This window comes from Perissodus microlepis, chromosome 5, assembly GCF_051167445.1.
Source record: "Perissodus microlepis isolate ML-2025 ecotype Zambia chromosome 5, ASM5116744v1, whole genome shotgun sequence".
NCBI classification, from domain to species: Eukaryota; Metazoa; Chordata; class Actinopteri; order Cichliformes; family Cichlidae; genus Perissodus; species Perissodus microlepis.
Genome location: NC_140465.1, coordinates 9,677,319 through 9,693,268, shown reverse-complemented (window position 1 = coordinate 9,693,268; position 15,950 = coordinate 9,677,319). Strand labels below are relative to the sequence as shown.

Below are 15,950 nucleotides of genomic sequence, written 5' to 3'. Positions count from 1 at the left end.
CTCATCCTTTTCTCTGTGTTAGATTAATCTGTCTCTCCTCTTTCTTCTTCTTCTTCTTTTTTAAAATGCATCCCATCTTTTGGGAATTTATGATACAGCTTATTTTGGGATTTTACTAAATGAGGCAATATTGTCACACATTTCCAAACTAAATTTCAGTAGTTTTTTTTTTAGTAGGTTGGGAATCAGGCTATCTACAGTACAGATAAGGTGATAAAGCTCAATTTCCAGCTATAATTGCACTTGTGAAAATGATTCCGTCCTAATAAACACATCGGAACACGATAGCATTATCTTCATTTCCACAATGGGATAAGCCGCTTAACATGCACCGTTAGTTTTCTCTGATTTGTCCGGTCAGCAGGCCTGCTCCTCCACAGCAGCAACACGGGCCTCGCTTTAAAGGCCCGTGTTATCACTTAAACAAACTGCTGTGGCATTTGGTTGAATGAATGCGCCTCGTCCGCCACAATTCAGTTCATCATTTTACAATTGATGTCAGTAAAGTGCATTTTAATCTGTCCAATCCACTATTCTGAGGACTGACCTTTCTTTAAAATGGAACTTGTAATTTCACCACTAAAAAAAAAGGCTTCGTTGTAAATGTGGTAAGAAAATAGTTGTGTATTCTTAATCGAGCACGAGATGCAGCATTCAAGAATGACACTTATAGAAAAAACAGAAAAAAAGAAAAAGAAAACAGTCTCCAGTAGACACACACACACTAGCACGCACACACTCTCCCCCTTTTAATACCACGGCATCTCCACCGGCCCGGTGCTCTGATGGTCTCCTAGACAACCGAGATAACGGTGCAGCAGTTTTCCATATCGGTCCCGGAGTCTATTATAGCTCGGGATTAGCTCTCTTTCCGAAAAGGTCATATACAAAGTCACCAATCCTGCTCTTTTCGCTGCCATATGGCCCCACGCGTGAGGGCACATTCATAAACATGCGTGTGTCATTTGATTTACTGCCATTAGACTAATGGCACTGTCCCGTTTTACTGCGCTTCAAAAACTAGTCATGTAAACTGGAGCCTTGTGAGGAGACAGCGAGACCACGGTTATCCCCAGGACTGAGACTGCGAGTTTCTGCAGGAGAGACAGCTGGGCAGGAGACCATGTGCTGTTATATAGCGACCCCTGGCGAGAAAGGGATGTACTGTAGGACAAACGTACAGTACTTGGATTCAGAAAGCAAATCACCCTCACTTTAACACTTCTGTTGCAGTCCTGCTCTACAATCAGCAGTTCAAAACGTCATATGGATTTAGTTTTTAAATTAAAAGTGTTCCAGCATGTTTTCAGCAGCAGATCATTGGGTCATAGAATCTGCAGGCCTGGATTAGTGCACTTTATCACCCTGCTCTTGGCTATCATCTCTCTCTCTCCAAGTGATAGCGAATGTACCCACATCCACCCACCTGAAATAACATTTTTTGCTAATATTTATCCCCTCTCTACACTGCACTCATAACTCATTCACATTTATGGTTTCACACTCTTCCACACCTCTACCACAGCTAATTTGAAGTTCGCTTTTGCTGCAGTTGCTGGAGCTACACGGTGCACCCAGATTCAAATAAATACACACTTTGACACTGCTTTGTGGTTTTCAGTGATGGCGAGCACGTGCGGCTAACATTGCTCTGTCATTGCATTAATGTGTTTGTTTTTTGTTTCCCACCTTTTGAATTGCCTGTCTGCTGCACCAGACGCCGTGGGTGGAGCTGGTTCAAATACTGAGGTCTAACAAGCTGACTAAACCATCTGCAGTGAAAGCATAGGCTCCATTTTTATCCCTGTAGTTTCCCCACTTTGTTTCCATAATCATTTGCTCTGCTAGTATATAGAATTATTCATCTTTATATATATTTGTATAGTTTTTTAAACAGCATTTTCCAATACCCTCCTCATTGATTAGCCTGTTTTGTGGCTCTTACTTTCATTGGCCTGTATCTTTTATATTTTTTAAAACCTTTGGGTAAAACATTCCAAGGCTACACCTGTGCGTATGTGTCCTTGGACTCTGTCAGGCGGGATAGGAAGCTGTGCTATGAAAGCTGAACTGTCGCACCAGTCTCTGATCACTTTTTCAGGGTCTTCGGTGTAATTGGCTGCATTCATTCTTCACTCAGTTCAGTCCAGTCTCCCTTTTCCTGCTGCTGAGAAGTTCCCCTCTAGTCGCGATGCGTCACCGTCCTTCTCTGTAGGGATGGCTTTAGTAGTCAAAGTGATGAACACGGGGTGTGCCAGACGCTGTGCTTTGAGCTTTGCCCAGATAGTTCAGCTTTTATCTCATCAGACCAGGGAATGTCCTTTAATGTTGTATTTTACTAAATATGCGGATGTGGCAACATTTTATAGTTACGGTGGCTGTTCTAAGGGTAAATGTCTGACTTGATGGAGGGCAGCTGAGAAGGATCAGTCTCTCTGTTACTATTTCACTGTTATTGTTGTTTAACAGGCTTCTTGAGAATATCCAAGACTTTCTAAATTATTTCATACCTGTGAAATGTGCTTTTCCAAATTTCCAGCAGAAGTCTACAGAGAGTTCCCTTGACTTTGTGGTTTAAAGTGAATTGTGAGCTTTACATGTAACGGGCACATTACTCTCGTACCTTACTCTGTTCAGTTTGGCAAATGTCTCTGTCTTTTTCTTTAAAACATTAAAAATAAATAAATGAACTTATAAAATGTTTTCTCTCTGTCATTATGACACTTACGTTGATATACAAAACAAATGTGTTCGCGTTCCCATGTATCACATAAAGCAGGCTAAATTGTGCAAAGAAAGTGAAAGGGTGCAAATACTTTCTGAGTCTCTGAAGACTGGGTAACAAAGAAACGGTGGTATTCAAGCAGTACAGCAAGGGAGGGAGACTAGTGCACAGCTGGAATGTTCCAGCTGGGATTCCCGGTGGCTGGACAGGAAGTTAGAGGAGTTCTGACAGGAAGTGTGTTCTCAGAGAGGGTGGAGAGAGAGAGAGAGAAGGGGGAGATGTTTCCTGTTGGTTCTCCCCACATGTTTTGACGCCTTGCTCATTCTGGGTCCTCTTCACACCCACCATGCACACGTAGCAGTATGCAAATGCTGCTGGTCACATCCACCCGTGCTAATAGCAGACTGCTATTAGAGGATAGTGGTAAGCTGAGAGAGTAAATCACGTACGTAGGGCAGGATTGTGTCACAGGATGCAGATGTCACCACATGAAATGAAACTTCCTGCCCATCAAAGCAGTTAGTACCAGTTTAATGGACTCACAATGTGGAGCCCGTGTAAATTAGGCTTCCAAAATTCAGGAGGGAGAAATGATGGAGGAAAGGAGGAGAGAAAGAAAAAAATAAAGTGTGTGTTTGCAGGGGGGCGGGGGCGGGGGGCTGTATTGTAGGAAGAGATCTGATGGAGTGATATGTGGATTGCGAGAGGAAAACTCTCTTTGTCTCTTCTGAGCTCAGTGGACAATCAAAGTTTCCTATCAGCTCTGGAGTAGGGGAAATTGGTTGCCCTGGGAAGGAGAGGGCCACTCTCACAGCCAATGGGAAGTGCCCCTGTCACTCTAATCAGGTCTGATAGAGAAAGTAGGAAACGTGTGTGTGCCCGTGCACATGCTCCGACGAGAGTGGCTTTTAACAGAGAGCAGCTTTGTTTCACTTGTCTTCGTATGATCCAAGATGATACAAAGTAGCGTCAGGCCTTCATCTGCAGCTTATCCCCTGCACTGAGGGACAGACATGAGCTGCACGGGCACGTTTTTTTTGCCAAAAACTTGCCCTGAGAGGCATGACCATCGGTGCTTTGATGGAGCGCCATGTGGCAGAGATCAGTGGGTCTTAGTGGGAGCTGTGGACAGTTGCACATAAGGACGGCAAGGGAAGAGGATTACTGTCTCATCAATACAAATCCATACAGGGAAGGAGGCTGACATCAATATGCACAGAGATATAGGCAGGGGCTTTGAGTGAGCGTGCACGGTGTAAACATCTGCACAAGAGGACCACAACGGTGAACTCTGGATTCATGGGGGGGGTTTGTTGTTGTTTTTTGTGCCATCCATCGTTCTCACTGTCCCTCCATCCCCACCTTCTCCATACCAGACAAGAATGCCCCCCCACCCAACCCCCAATCCTCTGTTTGAAGTCCCATCTCCATCTCTGCGCTCCTACACTGTCCTTCCCTTCCTCTGCCTGTCTGAATGTCATATCTGTCAGCCTCACTCCTCCCCGCCTCCTGCAGCTGCAACCGGGGCTACAGACGCCTTCATTGTCCTCCTCTTCCTCACCCTGACGCTTCTGCACCCGGCCACATCACACCTGCCACCTGCACAGGAGGCAGAGCCCTGGGACCTGAGCCGCGGGGGCTTTCATCCACTCCTCACCTCGCCCTTCAAGAGCCTCTCATCCCCTCATCCCGGCACCCTGTCACTGAGGAATGGCCGGTGCAGAGGGCCGTGGCAGAGTGGGACACAGAGCTCCTGTTGTAAAAAAAAAAAAAAAAAAAAGGAAAGAAAAAAGCGTGTTTTAAGCAGAGCCAGAGGGAATCAGTGCAGGTGAGGCGTGTGTTTGAGGGCGAGTTTTGCGGTTAGATTTGACTCATATTTCTTCTTTTTGATGATATTCCTTTATGGCTGAGTATGAGGAGTGGATGAACTGAATGAATGTATGTCATGAGGAGCGTGGACCTGAGAGTGTGCGCATAATAACATGCTGACAGTGAGGGTGGTGGCTCTGTCTCAGTGATTTATGAGAGTGTGCTGTGAAGGGTCCTCTGAGCAGGATATTGTTCCCTGACTGGTGACTTCTGCCTCTTTCTCTCTTTGTGTGTGTGCGTGTGTAGTTGTGTGTGTGTGTGTGTATTTGAGAGCAAGAAAGATTAAGAGGGAGAGTACTGCAGGTGAGCCCTCAATGTAATCAATCACCACCACGTCACCAAGCCTAGGGACTTGTGGATTACCTCTTCAACTGATATCTAGTTTGACTCCAAATCTTTTTTTCCCCTTCTTTTTTTTTGCATATTCATTATTTCTGGCAGATAAAGAATGAACACACTCTGCATCATTACTATACTTCAGGAAAGGAAGATAATAATCGACTCCATGCCTGAGGGGGGACCGTGACAGCTCAACCGCATGGCCCAACCAGTCCAACACCCTGCACAAACCCCACCATCCACCTCAAACACACACACACACACACACACACACACACGGTTTGCCACATCAGGATACAGTGCTGCACACGAATTCCGGTTCAAACAGTATTTTGCTCGGTTTACACCAACAGATAAACCGCAGCTCTTCTGTGACCGGTAATCATATCCTGGCCCAGAACTGAAAAGACTGAAAGGCCTCCAATGAGCCACAACAAGACAAACAGCCGTGTAGGAAAGCGAATGCATCAACAGACTCATGTTTGACATGAGCATTAAGGTGCAGCCACGTTCGATGGCATCTCCGTCGGAGTAAAATACCAGAGACAATACAAGTAGAGTTTACGTACAACTGTAAGAGCGTTCCAGTTTCTAGCTTTGATACCTTCTGGTCCTTTTGTAGGTTATTCCGGGGAAAAAAGACACAGCCTGCAGTAGTGTGCAAAGGTCTGGAGCCAACCTTTATTTCTTAATATCTTCTGATGGGCCAGACTTTCTTTTCATTTTTAAAGTGAAGGTCTGCTGAAGGTCTTTTTAAGTTTTTATTTGGACATTGACTTTTGAATAATTTTAAATTGTATCTTTAGGCTGTTCCCATTTCTTTAGCTGACTCTATAGAAATGCCAAAGAAAACAGTTTGATGGGTATAAACTTGTATTGGAACAACAAAATATTTCTCAAAGAGCTACAAACTGATAATTTGGCCTATTTCAGCAAACGTTTTGTTCAGTATGTGTTTGCTGATATACGATACACAACTTCGTCCCTGTCATGATTGCAGCCATTAAGGCAGAAACTTGCTTCAATTTAAAATAAACATTTAAAGTTTCGTAACTCCACGAAAGATTAAGTAAATGAGTTCATGTTTAACTTGCAACTTGATAAATGATGTCGATGTCATTCATTCTAAAAGATGTGTTGCATATATATTAGTCTCCATCACAAGGTTACCTCTGTATGATGAAGTGCTGCTCTGAAGTTAGAGAGAAAGTAAGCTCACTGGCCACTTCATTAGTTACACCTCTCTAGCAGATCCAGTAAGGTGTTTAGAAAATTTTATCCATCGTCCAACATATTTGCCCAATTTCCTTTTCACCTGCGTCCCAAAGGAGCTCCATTAGATTCAAGTCACGTTCAAGGAATCAGTTTGAGAAGATTTGAGCCCTCTGACAGCGACAAGGCATTTTCACCCAGAGACCCGCCGCTCCCAGTAGATCAGCAGTTTCAGCCCACCTGGCACTAACATCCATGTCACTTAAATCACCTTTCTTCCCCATTCTGATGCTCGGTTTGAACTTCAGCAAGTTTTCTTCACTACATGTTGTTAGATTGGCTCATGAGGCATTTGCTATAACGAGCAGTTGAACAGGTATACCTAATTAAGTGGCTGATCGATGTATTTGTCAGTGTTCTGTCTTTAAGGTCTCAATGTCATTTAACACTTCCACATAAAAAAAACCCGTCTCTGGTGCTGAGGTGGACGTGAGCCCACTGCTGTGAGAATGAGACTGTGCGACTCTCTGGACTCACGCCGCTCCAAATCTCCACTCGAGTAAAAACATACAAACAAAATCACCATTGTGTGGTCTTTCACCAGCAACCAAGCATCAGTGCTAACAGACATTGTCTTTGCTCTCTCCCTGCTGCGTATTTACTGAATGATTATTGTATGGCACATACAATATGCGCACACTGTCATTGTGAGGGGAACTGGGCTGTTATTATGGAGCAGGAAATGACCTGCCAGGACCCCTGGTGACCTCTGAGGGAAAGCGATGACCTCAGACTGACCCTTCTGTTTGTCCTGAGCTCATACTGTGCTTGAGGCAGGTCAGCTCCTCTGCTGACTGGGTAGGAGAAGGCCATAGGTGGGGTTACTTTCAAGCAAGGAATGCAACAATGAGCAGGAAATTCCCTCTAAAGTGCCAGTTTTAAATGAACTAGTCAGTGTGGAAAAGTGGCTTTTTCTTGTTTTGATGATGTCAGGATGGCACAGCGTAAAATTTAGTTATCTCGGTATTCGAAGGCACAAGTGGGATCAAAATGCAGTTTAATACGGTTTGACTTTTTTTCTCCAGCATGGTAACACGTTAGTTATTGACACAAGCACACCCCCTTTTGATAAACCAGGGGTACTGCATGCCAAAATCACAACTTCCAACAAGAATGAGTCTCTCAAAACTTTATTTCAAATTTGACAGTTTTCCACATTACTGCCCATTTCACAAACGTGTTTTCCAGCTTCAATGTCTTTTCTCACATACAAGATAATCTCTTTTATTGTTTAATCTCACAGTCAAAAAAACATTTATACCAAGAAAAATGTAGAACATAAGACTGAGGGACATCTAAAACAAGCATTTTGGGATGACAGAATCAGAGCTTTGGATTTTTTCAAATACACACGTCGGGCAGGGGAGAGTAAAAACAAAATGCAAGTGCAAAAAAGATAAACAGATGGCAAAAAAAGTCATCTTCGAACTTAAAAGTTAGAGATGATTCAGTTTTAAAGTACAGCATACGAGTAAAGACAGGAGACTGAAAACACTCGGGCCGTTCAGCTATTCGTTTCAAAAACAGTCCCTTAACCCTTAACTTCAGAGTGGAAAAAAAAAGACAGATTTGAACATGGAACGGAAGAACAAATCTGTGACAAAGTTTTAGCTCCACTGAAAAACCAACAAAAAGAAAAACCAACAAAAAAAGCCAAACAGTTATGATGAAGCTGCTCTAGAGCTGAGTGACTTCAAGTTTATCGCAAGGCACGAGTGTTTGGATAAACCCGTCACTACCGTAAGAGCCGGTGTTCATAGTCCATGTCTGGATGGTAAAATACTAAAACAAGAAAAGTGTGAGCATGAGTCACTTCATCAGATTCTCATACAAACAGTTGGTTTATGTTACGGCAAGGGTGCCTGTCGGCGTGTCGCAGTTTAAAGGGCATCCAGCAGACTGTCGATGCGGCCGACGAGCTCTTGCCTCTTGCTGGTCAGATTCTTCTCGCTCTCGATGTAGGCCTCCTTCTTGACTTTCCCCGCCACCAGCCTCTCCGCTTCCTGGCAGGAGCGGCACACCAGCTCCTTCACCTGGCCGTCCAGCTTCTGCACCTCTCCGACCTGATGGGACAGAGAGGTAAGGCACTACTGCTGCGCGTCCCATTAATAAAAATCTAATTTTCCTCACAATCTCCTAAAATCACTCACCTTGTCGGCCAAGTCAGAGCCCTCTGCCTTGAGGCGGGCCTGCAGCGAACTGATTTCATTGGTGAGAGTGCGGTGGTCGGCCTCCAGAGTCTTCCGGCCGCTGTTGAGCGCCCCCGTGTCGCGGGACTGCTTGTAGCGGTTGACCACCTCGTCCATGTGGCGGTACAGGCCCAGACGTTTGTTGACCAGAGTGAGCACCTGCTCTGTGATGGATGCGACCTTCATGCGAACCTCAGCAGCTGGATCCTGAGCAAAGACAAGAAAACAGAGTGAAATGAACAGAATGAACACCATAAATCTACTTTTGTGCAGGGTAGCTGCTTAATGAGGAGAGATCAGGTAAAATGAGGCCAACATCAACTAGAAAGGTGTTTTCATACCTTTGTGATGGCGAAGTCCAGACGTACATAGATGATGACGGTGAAGAAGAGTATGTAGAAGGCACCTACAACCAAGAGAGGCTCCTGCAGCATCAGGATCTTATTGAAGTTATAGTGAACCTGGTGATCAGGAGAGAGGGGGCACATAGAATCACATGGAAACAGTTTAAATGTCAGCGCTGTCATCATTATATAGCCAATGTGTGCAATCAATAATTACCCCCCCCCCCCATTACTGCCCTTTTTATACAGCTCTCAATTTTACCGCTCAGCACATTCACACTCTTCTGCCAGTCTAATCAGGCTGCAGTATTTCCCCCAACAGTATCGAGCATGAAGCTTTTTTTTTTTTTTTTTTCTTTCCCTTTCTTTTTTTCCATTTTGTTGCAAAAATAACATAAAATGTGTGGAGAAATAAAGAAAAGCAGTAAGGATCTCTGGCTGTACTTGAGCCAAAGCCACTGTGATCCAGTCAGTGTGTCAGCCTATAAGTTACAATTTTTCCCTAAACTCAAAATAATTAACAGGTACTCAGGTAAGTTAACAAAAAGATTTGCCAGGAAAGTTTCTTCAGTGTGAAGTGTTAACCCCTTTTTTTTGACAGACAGAAAGAGATTACAATCGTAAAAAAGAAATGTTATGAATCAATATAACCTCTATGCAAATGATATTAAATACCAAGCTCACTGACCTAATGCTACGGCAGGAAGAAAGATGATCAAATTATCAAATAATTAAATCAGTGTGTAAAATGTTGCTGTTGTGAAGTATTCAGTGCAGACAGGTGTCTGCCAAGATCTGTTGAAGCCAAGAAAAAAACAAACAAACTGTACAGCTTCAACATACTTGGACACGTGGTTCATAAACTTGTGGTAACCAACTCAAAAACCTGCTTCTAAATATTAAGTGTTCGTGTGTACACATAAAACACGTCGCTACCATGTTAGCATCAGCGCAGATGGTCGTTAGTGGAGACCTATTTTTGAACTATGAGCTCAAAGATGATGCAGCTAAGAGCCTCCAAGCCTAAATTTACTGTGGCATTATACCCTCGTCCTGATAATACTGCATATTGATAAAGAGTGACAGGTTCTAACTGCTTCCTTAGTTATAAAGAGAAGACCACTTCTGATCTGAATAACCTCAAACCTGAGACACCATGAATGGATTTTTGTCTTCTTCTACGGTGCATCTTACCACGAAATCCTGAATGTGCTGCTCCACCAGGTTGTTCTTGGTGGCCACCAGCACTGGCCGCCCAAAAGTGTCCAGGTATGTATAGTGCAGCTGGTTCGGCATGCGACTGATTTTGTAAGGTGTATCCACATGAATGTTTCTGAGAAGACAAGACAAAGATAGAAAAGGGAAAATAAATATCAAGCCCTGTAAACGCTCCTCAAAGGAGATACTTTAGGTGTGTTTGCACTGACCTGGCTCCCTCTGGCAGGATGATTTTCACAGTCATTTCATCAATCACCTGGTCATCATACACATGGTCAACAAGTCTCATCTTCAATGCATACTGATCACCTGGGATATACAATGGCACAACATATAAGCTAAGGCATCCAGAGATTCAGTGTTTAATTAACAAAACTGGTGATCAGAAATCGACTCACCCAGCATGTAAAGGTACTCATAACTAGGCAGATTGTAGCCAATTATGTAGTGAGTCTTCCAGCCTCCAAACAAAGGAAAACGAGGCCTGACCTCTACCTCCACTGAGTCATCCAGAACCTGCAAGTGGGAGGTGGAGATGTTTCCAATCTCATCCCGATAGTAAACGTCTTGGGCCGAGGCAGGGAGGATAGTCTGGTGAAGAGAATTGATATAATTATCAGAGAAACTGTGAAAGCTCAAATGACACTGGTTGGGTGTCTAGAAGAAACAAACCTTGAAGGACTTGATAGATGAGATGCCGCTGTCTGACTGACGCTGGTAATCATAACGTGAAAAGGGGCCCTTCAGAATGGCTCCGGTGTGCCTCAGGTCGATGGTTTCTTCCACTGCAATGTTGCCCCAGTGAGACACCTCAATGGTACGAGTGATGCTGCTGATGGTGAGGAAGGGTGTGTTGTTTTCATAATGGATCTTCATTGTGTCCTGGACAGAGGAGAGCACAAGCAAACAGCAGATCAGTTTAGCAGCTGTTTTGTAGCTTCGCTATAAGCTAATCAAACTTGGTCAGAGCTGTACCTTGCTAAACGGAGCAATGTCGCGGAAGGGTCCATACTCAATAATCTCATCGGTTTTGCTTGGGTTGCCCAGCTTTGTGTAGCTCTCCGCGGTCTTGGATGCAAGGCGGACGCGTGTGGTCTGAGTGCGGGTTGGATACGGGGAGTAGAAGTAGTGGTCCCCCTGGAAAATCACCAGCTGACGCTCAGCCTGGGTGATGTGTGTGGGGAAGGGTTTCAGGACATGGCTGAACGTCATCTCCACCTTGGTCTTCAGCTGAGCACCTGCAGCCAAGCTGGAGGGCAGCTGCACTTTATAAAACTCCCCACTGTTGCAGAAGAGATGACAGAGAGGAGCACAGGTAAGACATATTTGATGGATCACATCAGATTCTCAGGACATGCACGTTAAGAAATCCTGTTTTGGATATTGATCAAAAATAATCATGACTGTGATTTTCGCCAGAAACCAGCAACCCTACCATCTTCCAGAAAATAAAATGATGCTTCAAATGCACCAGTTCTGCAGTCTGTTTTCATCATGTAAGGTGTTTATAATCTGCTTAGTAGACAGTGTCTGATCTCTCACCTTTGACCCTGAATTGTTGTCTGCTGTAGTTCAAGTGTGCCATCCTCCTCTTCATCACCCTTCACCTGTGAAAGTAGGCAGTCAGAGAATATTTGTGTAATGTATGCAGTTACTTGCACGATAAGTCTCTTCTTGAATAAATGGTAAGCGTTTCAAGTAATTTCTTCATTACTTTATGAAATGTAACAAATATTTTATCGAGTTAGGTTTGCTGTTAGCCAATTTAGGTTAGTGTCGTTGGTTTGCTAGTGACAGCTTTTTTTAATAGCATTAGCTAACTTCTTGGCTAATGCTAACTTCATTGGTCAGTAGCAATGTTGTTACTCGACTAACATTGTTATGATGATGCAGGAGTGCCACAAACACAGGCATATAGGATCGTGCTACAACACTATAGGACTTTGAGGGAATCGTTTGTAACGTATCTGTTATTGTGTCATTATTCTGTCAAACAGGAGCGTTGTTACGGTTTCATTCATAGTGGAAGGGGGCAGGCCTGTGCGCAGTCACACACGGAAGTAAGCTGCCCAGCGCATACGTGTCATTCAGCCACTGACAGAGCGTGGAGCCCTGCGGAAGTCATTGTCTTGTTACCCACATCCATGGCACTTTAAAATAAATATGGCTCTTCTGGGCATAATTAACTACATTTCCCGAACTGGGGTGAATGTACTGCACATACCCATACCAAGCTCGTAATACTTGCTACTGTTAGCTAACTGTGGCTATGTGACTCCCCGCTTGCAGAGCTCACTGCCAACAGAATCACACTGTTGAATCACACATAGCCAGTAGCTTTGCTTCCATGCATTCAATGAACAAGCCGTGACCTTTTACTACGGGAGGGCACTGACTTCTGCAGGTTTGCTGTTGGCACCTCACAAAAATAAAAAAAACTGCAAGCTGTAAAGACAGTGCACAGCACTGCATGTGTAGTTTGCAACAGAACAGCTAACAAGCTAAAGCTAGCTAGCCGGCTACAGGCGGAGGTGTTAGCGCCGTTTCATTCACTGATGTTTAGCTCACCGAAGCTCCGATGTATGCCAGATGCGGAGCCAGGCCCTCCTCCACTGCGAGTATGAAACTGTGCACGGCCGAGTTCCCCTGGTTGGACAGCACGATTTCGGCAGTGATTTTGGCCAGATGCGTGCTCAGGTCCACTGTCCTCTTCACATCCTCGTTTACCAAACCGACCGCTGAAACCTGCGGACCCAGAGCAGCCAGGAGCAGCAGGTAGGCGGTGAAACGCGGGGAGGTTTGGGTCATGGTTAAAATAATATAGGAGCTGAAATGCTGTAGTTACTGGGTTAAGAGAGGAAGAAATGTAGAGCAGCAAAGAAAGGCCGCCGTGCCGCTCTACATCGGAAAGGATGACGCCTCATTCAGTACGACGTGATGACGTCACTACGCGCACTTTTGCAACGTGCAGTGAGTCGGAAGCGGTTGCGAAACAGAAAAGCCGTCAATTAACGTGGCTTTCAAAAACTGTTTTGCAAAATAAAGGAATCATACAGTTTGTCGTTTTTTTCTACAGCGCAAAAGTCAAACATAATGATGGTGGTCGTCTCAATTTATCACTGGAGTAACAACAAGCTTATTGTGTTGCTACCATTTCTGGCTGTGATGACGTAGATTAGCATGTTTGCACAAAGTACAGCGAGCCGAAATAGCTCAGTTGGGAGAGCGTTAGACTGAAGATCTAAAGGTCCCTGGTTCGATCCCGGGTTTCGGCAGCTGTGGGGAAACATTTTAAAGATACACCTCGCCGTTGTGATACCAGTTTTTCTCTTACAACATTGGAGTTTTTTTTACAGCACACTGAGCGCACTATCACAGTAATTACATCATATCTGGTATTACATTTGTTAAAAGATTTTAAAAATGTTAAAAGATGAAGGGGGGAATCAACTACAAAAATAATTACAACACTCAACTAGCATTTCTTCTTTTTTTTTTTGCTTTTTCATATATTTGTGTTGCTACTACAGACTGTTGAATGGTTGCATAGTGCATTGTTTGTCCGAGATTCTGAGATAAGCTTTTAATACAGCATGAAAAAGGTAGTGGTATCACTGAGGGCATATATACGTCTGCTCCATTGACTGTTTTTCAGTTTAAAATGAGTAGTCTTGAAAGTACAGTCATTAACTCTTTGGGTTCTTTAATAGAAAAAACAAACAATGATTACTCATGAATCTGCATTGATTATTGTGTAAGACATCTTCCGACAAACTGATGCATTCTCATCAGAGATGGGCAGTAACGTAATCCGATTACTTTTTTCAAGTAACGAGTAAAGTAAGGGATTACTATTGCAAAAACGGTAATTAGATTACCTTTACTTTCCCGTAGGAACGCTGCGTTACTGCGTTACTAAAACCGTGATTTTTTTTGCGAGAATGTCTCATGACAGTGACGTAAGCGAGTGCGACATTCGTGACAACAGCTGTGTGCAGATCAACAGTGGATCATATATCGAGTACGGGAGAGAGTATGAGCGTGCAGCGTTTAAAGCGTGGAAGTACTGACCTTATTTTGAGTTTGATTCCATAAAAAGTGACAAAAACATTAGCGTCCATTAGCATTGTGCGTGGGAAGAAAACTTCTTTTTACAGCGAAAAAAAACCCCTAAACTTCCAAGCAAGCTCCGAGTGCGCTACCACGTAATGGGAAATTCACAGAGAAACTGCCGTATCCTTCCACTGACCGCTGCGGCACACCTGCACCAGGGTAAACCTCCGCCTACCCTACTCCTGCTTTACAGGTGAAAATAGAGCAAAAGGACCGCTAGTCTTTGATTTTATTTATTTTCTGCTGTGTTTTACTTGCAAAATTTATGTGCTGGAATGTGCAGAAAATAGGTTTAAATATTAAACAAATTTCTTCCAGTCAGTGAATGTTGCATATAATTACATTTTTGCTTGATGCATAAAGTTAAAAGATTAAAACTAATAAAAACAAGTTTTAAAAAGGGACTTTTCCATTTGATTACATTTTGTATGATGGATTATGTAGAAAAAGTAGAATTGGGCTGAAAGATCTATCGTTTTATCACCTATTCAGGTTGTAAATCATGTTTTTAAAAAGTAACTAAGTAACTAAGTAATTAATTACTTTGGAAAATAAGTAATCAGTAAAGTAACGGGATTACTTTTTTGGGGAAGTAATCAGTAATTAGTTACTGATTACTTTTTTCAAGTAACTTGACCAACACTGATTCTCATACACTTAGAATACATTAAATCAACAATCAATTAATTCAGTAAATATACAGAGCTGTGGATGTTTTTTTGGAAGCCACTATGTTTTTGCACCATCATTACTAATATACCATTCTGTCTTAATCCCATTACAAAAGGCAGAAGAGAAGAGAATTGGTACACACTCATGTACGTGGACTGGTCATGCAACACAGAGCACCTGTATAAAAAAGCCCAAAGCCGACTGTACTTCCTTAGGAGGCTGAGGTCTTTTAACATCTGCAGGAAGCTCCTGAGGATGTTTTACCAGTCGGAGGTTGCTGGAGTACTCTTTTATGCTGTGGTGTGCTGGGGGAGCAGCACAGCAAAGAAGGACTCATCCAGGCTGGAGAAACTGATCAGGAAGGCTGGCTCTGTGGTCGGCATGAAGCTGGACACTCTGGTGACAGTAGCAGAAAAAAGGACACTAAAGAAACTGCTAGACATTATGGACAATGCTGGGCATCCTCTGCACACGGCCATAAACAACCAGAGGAGTCTGTTCAGTGACAGGTTGCTTCTCCCAAAGTCAAGAACCAACAGACTTAAAAACTCCTTTGTCCCACACGCCATCAAACTGTTTAACTCCTCTCTAGGATCTTCTAGGGGAGAGGGAGGGGAAACAGGAGGACAAATGAGGGGGGAACAACTAAGCTGTAGTGCCTTTTTCACTGTGCAGTACTTTTTGTTAATATCCAACAGTGCAATAGACTTCAATATGTGAAATGTGCAATTTCCTTGTGTTCTTATTCCTATTTATTCTATTTATACCTTTTGTATACTCTGTATTTATATATGTCTCTGTATTTATATATGTGTATATATGGTATATTTCTGCTCACATTCTGTAACTTCTATCGGTGCTGTGCTATTGGAAACAGAATTTCCCAGAGGAACCCACCCGAAGGATTAATAAAGTTTTATCTAATGTAATCTAATCTAATGTAATCTAATGTAATCTAATCTAATCTATGTTCCTTGGAGGCAATTTTAAATTAATGTCTGAACCTTCAAGGATCATACCTATATTTTATCATCTGAGAAGGGGCCACCTTCACAAAGAAGTGAAACATGAAGGAAAGAAACAACATGACCAGCTTCTGGTAAAAGGTCCTCATCTTCCTCCTGACCCCAAGCCGCATCTTCTGAATTATATAATACACATGGGACTAAACATACTCCTTTATTCCAGATATTGACACAATTACTTATT

General features: G+C 43.2%; 1 protein-coding gene and 1 non-coding gene across 2 annotated transcripts; one reads left to right on the top strand and one right to left on the bottom strand.

The window, feature by feature from the left end:
* Nucleotides 1-7,319: 7,319 nt before the first annotated feature.
* On the bottom strand, nucleotides 7,320-12,896 carry rpn1 (ribophorin I). The gene is made up of 10 exons (XM_084927731.1): nucleotides 12,525-12,896; nucleotides 11,499-11,563; nucleotides 10,932-11,238; nucleotides 10,629-10,838; nucleotides 10,355-10,547; nucleotides 10,166-10,265; nucleotides 9,933-10,071; nucleotides 8,736-8,855; nucleotides 8,356-8,601; nucleotides 7,320-8,268 (listed from the first exon to the last, which is right to left on the bottom strand). Exons 1-10 carry the CDS (start codon nucleotides 12,762-12,764, stop codon nucleotides 8,086-8,088), a joined length of 1,803 nt encoding a protein of 600 aa, XP_084783857.1. The 5' UTR covers nucleotides 12,765-12,896; the 3' UTR covers nucleotides 7,320-8,085.
* A 262-nt stretch (nucleotides 12,897-13,158) lies between these two features.
* Nucleotides 13,159-13,231, top strand: trnaf-gaa (transfer RNA phenylalanine (anticodon GAA)). Its single transcript has one exon. It is a non-coding gene; the product is annotated as a tRNA-Phe (tRNA).
* Nucleotides 13,232-15,950: the final 2,719 nt, after the last annotated feature.

What these genes read in the sequence shown, in the direction of transcription:
- rpn1 (XM_084927731.1), bottom strand. Translation starts at nt 12,764, where the DNA reads ATGACCCAAACCTCCCCGCGTTTCACCGCCTACCTGCTGCTCCTGGCT. An exon ending in ACAACAATTCAGGGTCAAAG is followed by an intron (nt 11,239 to 11,498) that starts GTGAGAGATCAG and finishes CTTCTGCAACAG; the next exon opens with TGGGGAGTTTTATAAAGTGC. An exon ending in TGGACTTCGCCATCACAAAG is followed by an intron (nt 8,602 to 8,735) that starts GTATGAAAACAC and finishes GTCTTTGCTCAG; the next exon opens with GATCCAGCTGCTGAGGTTCG.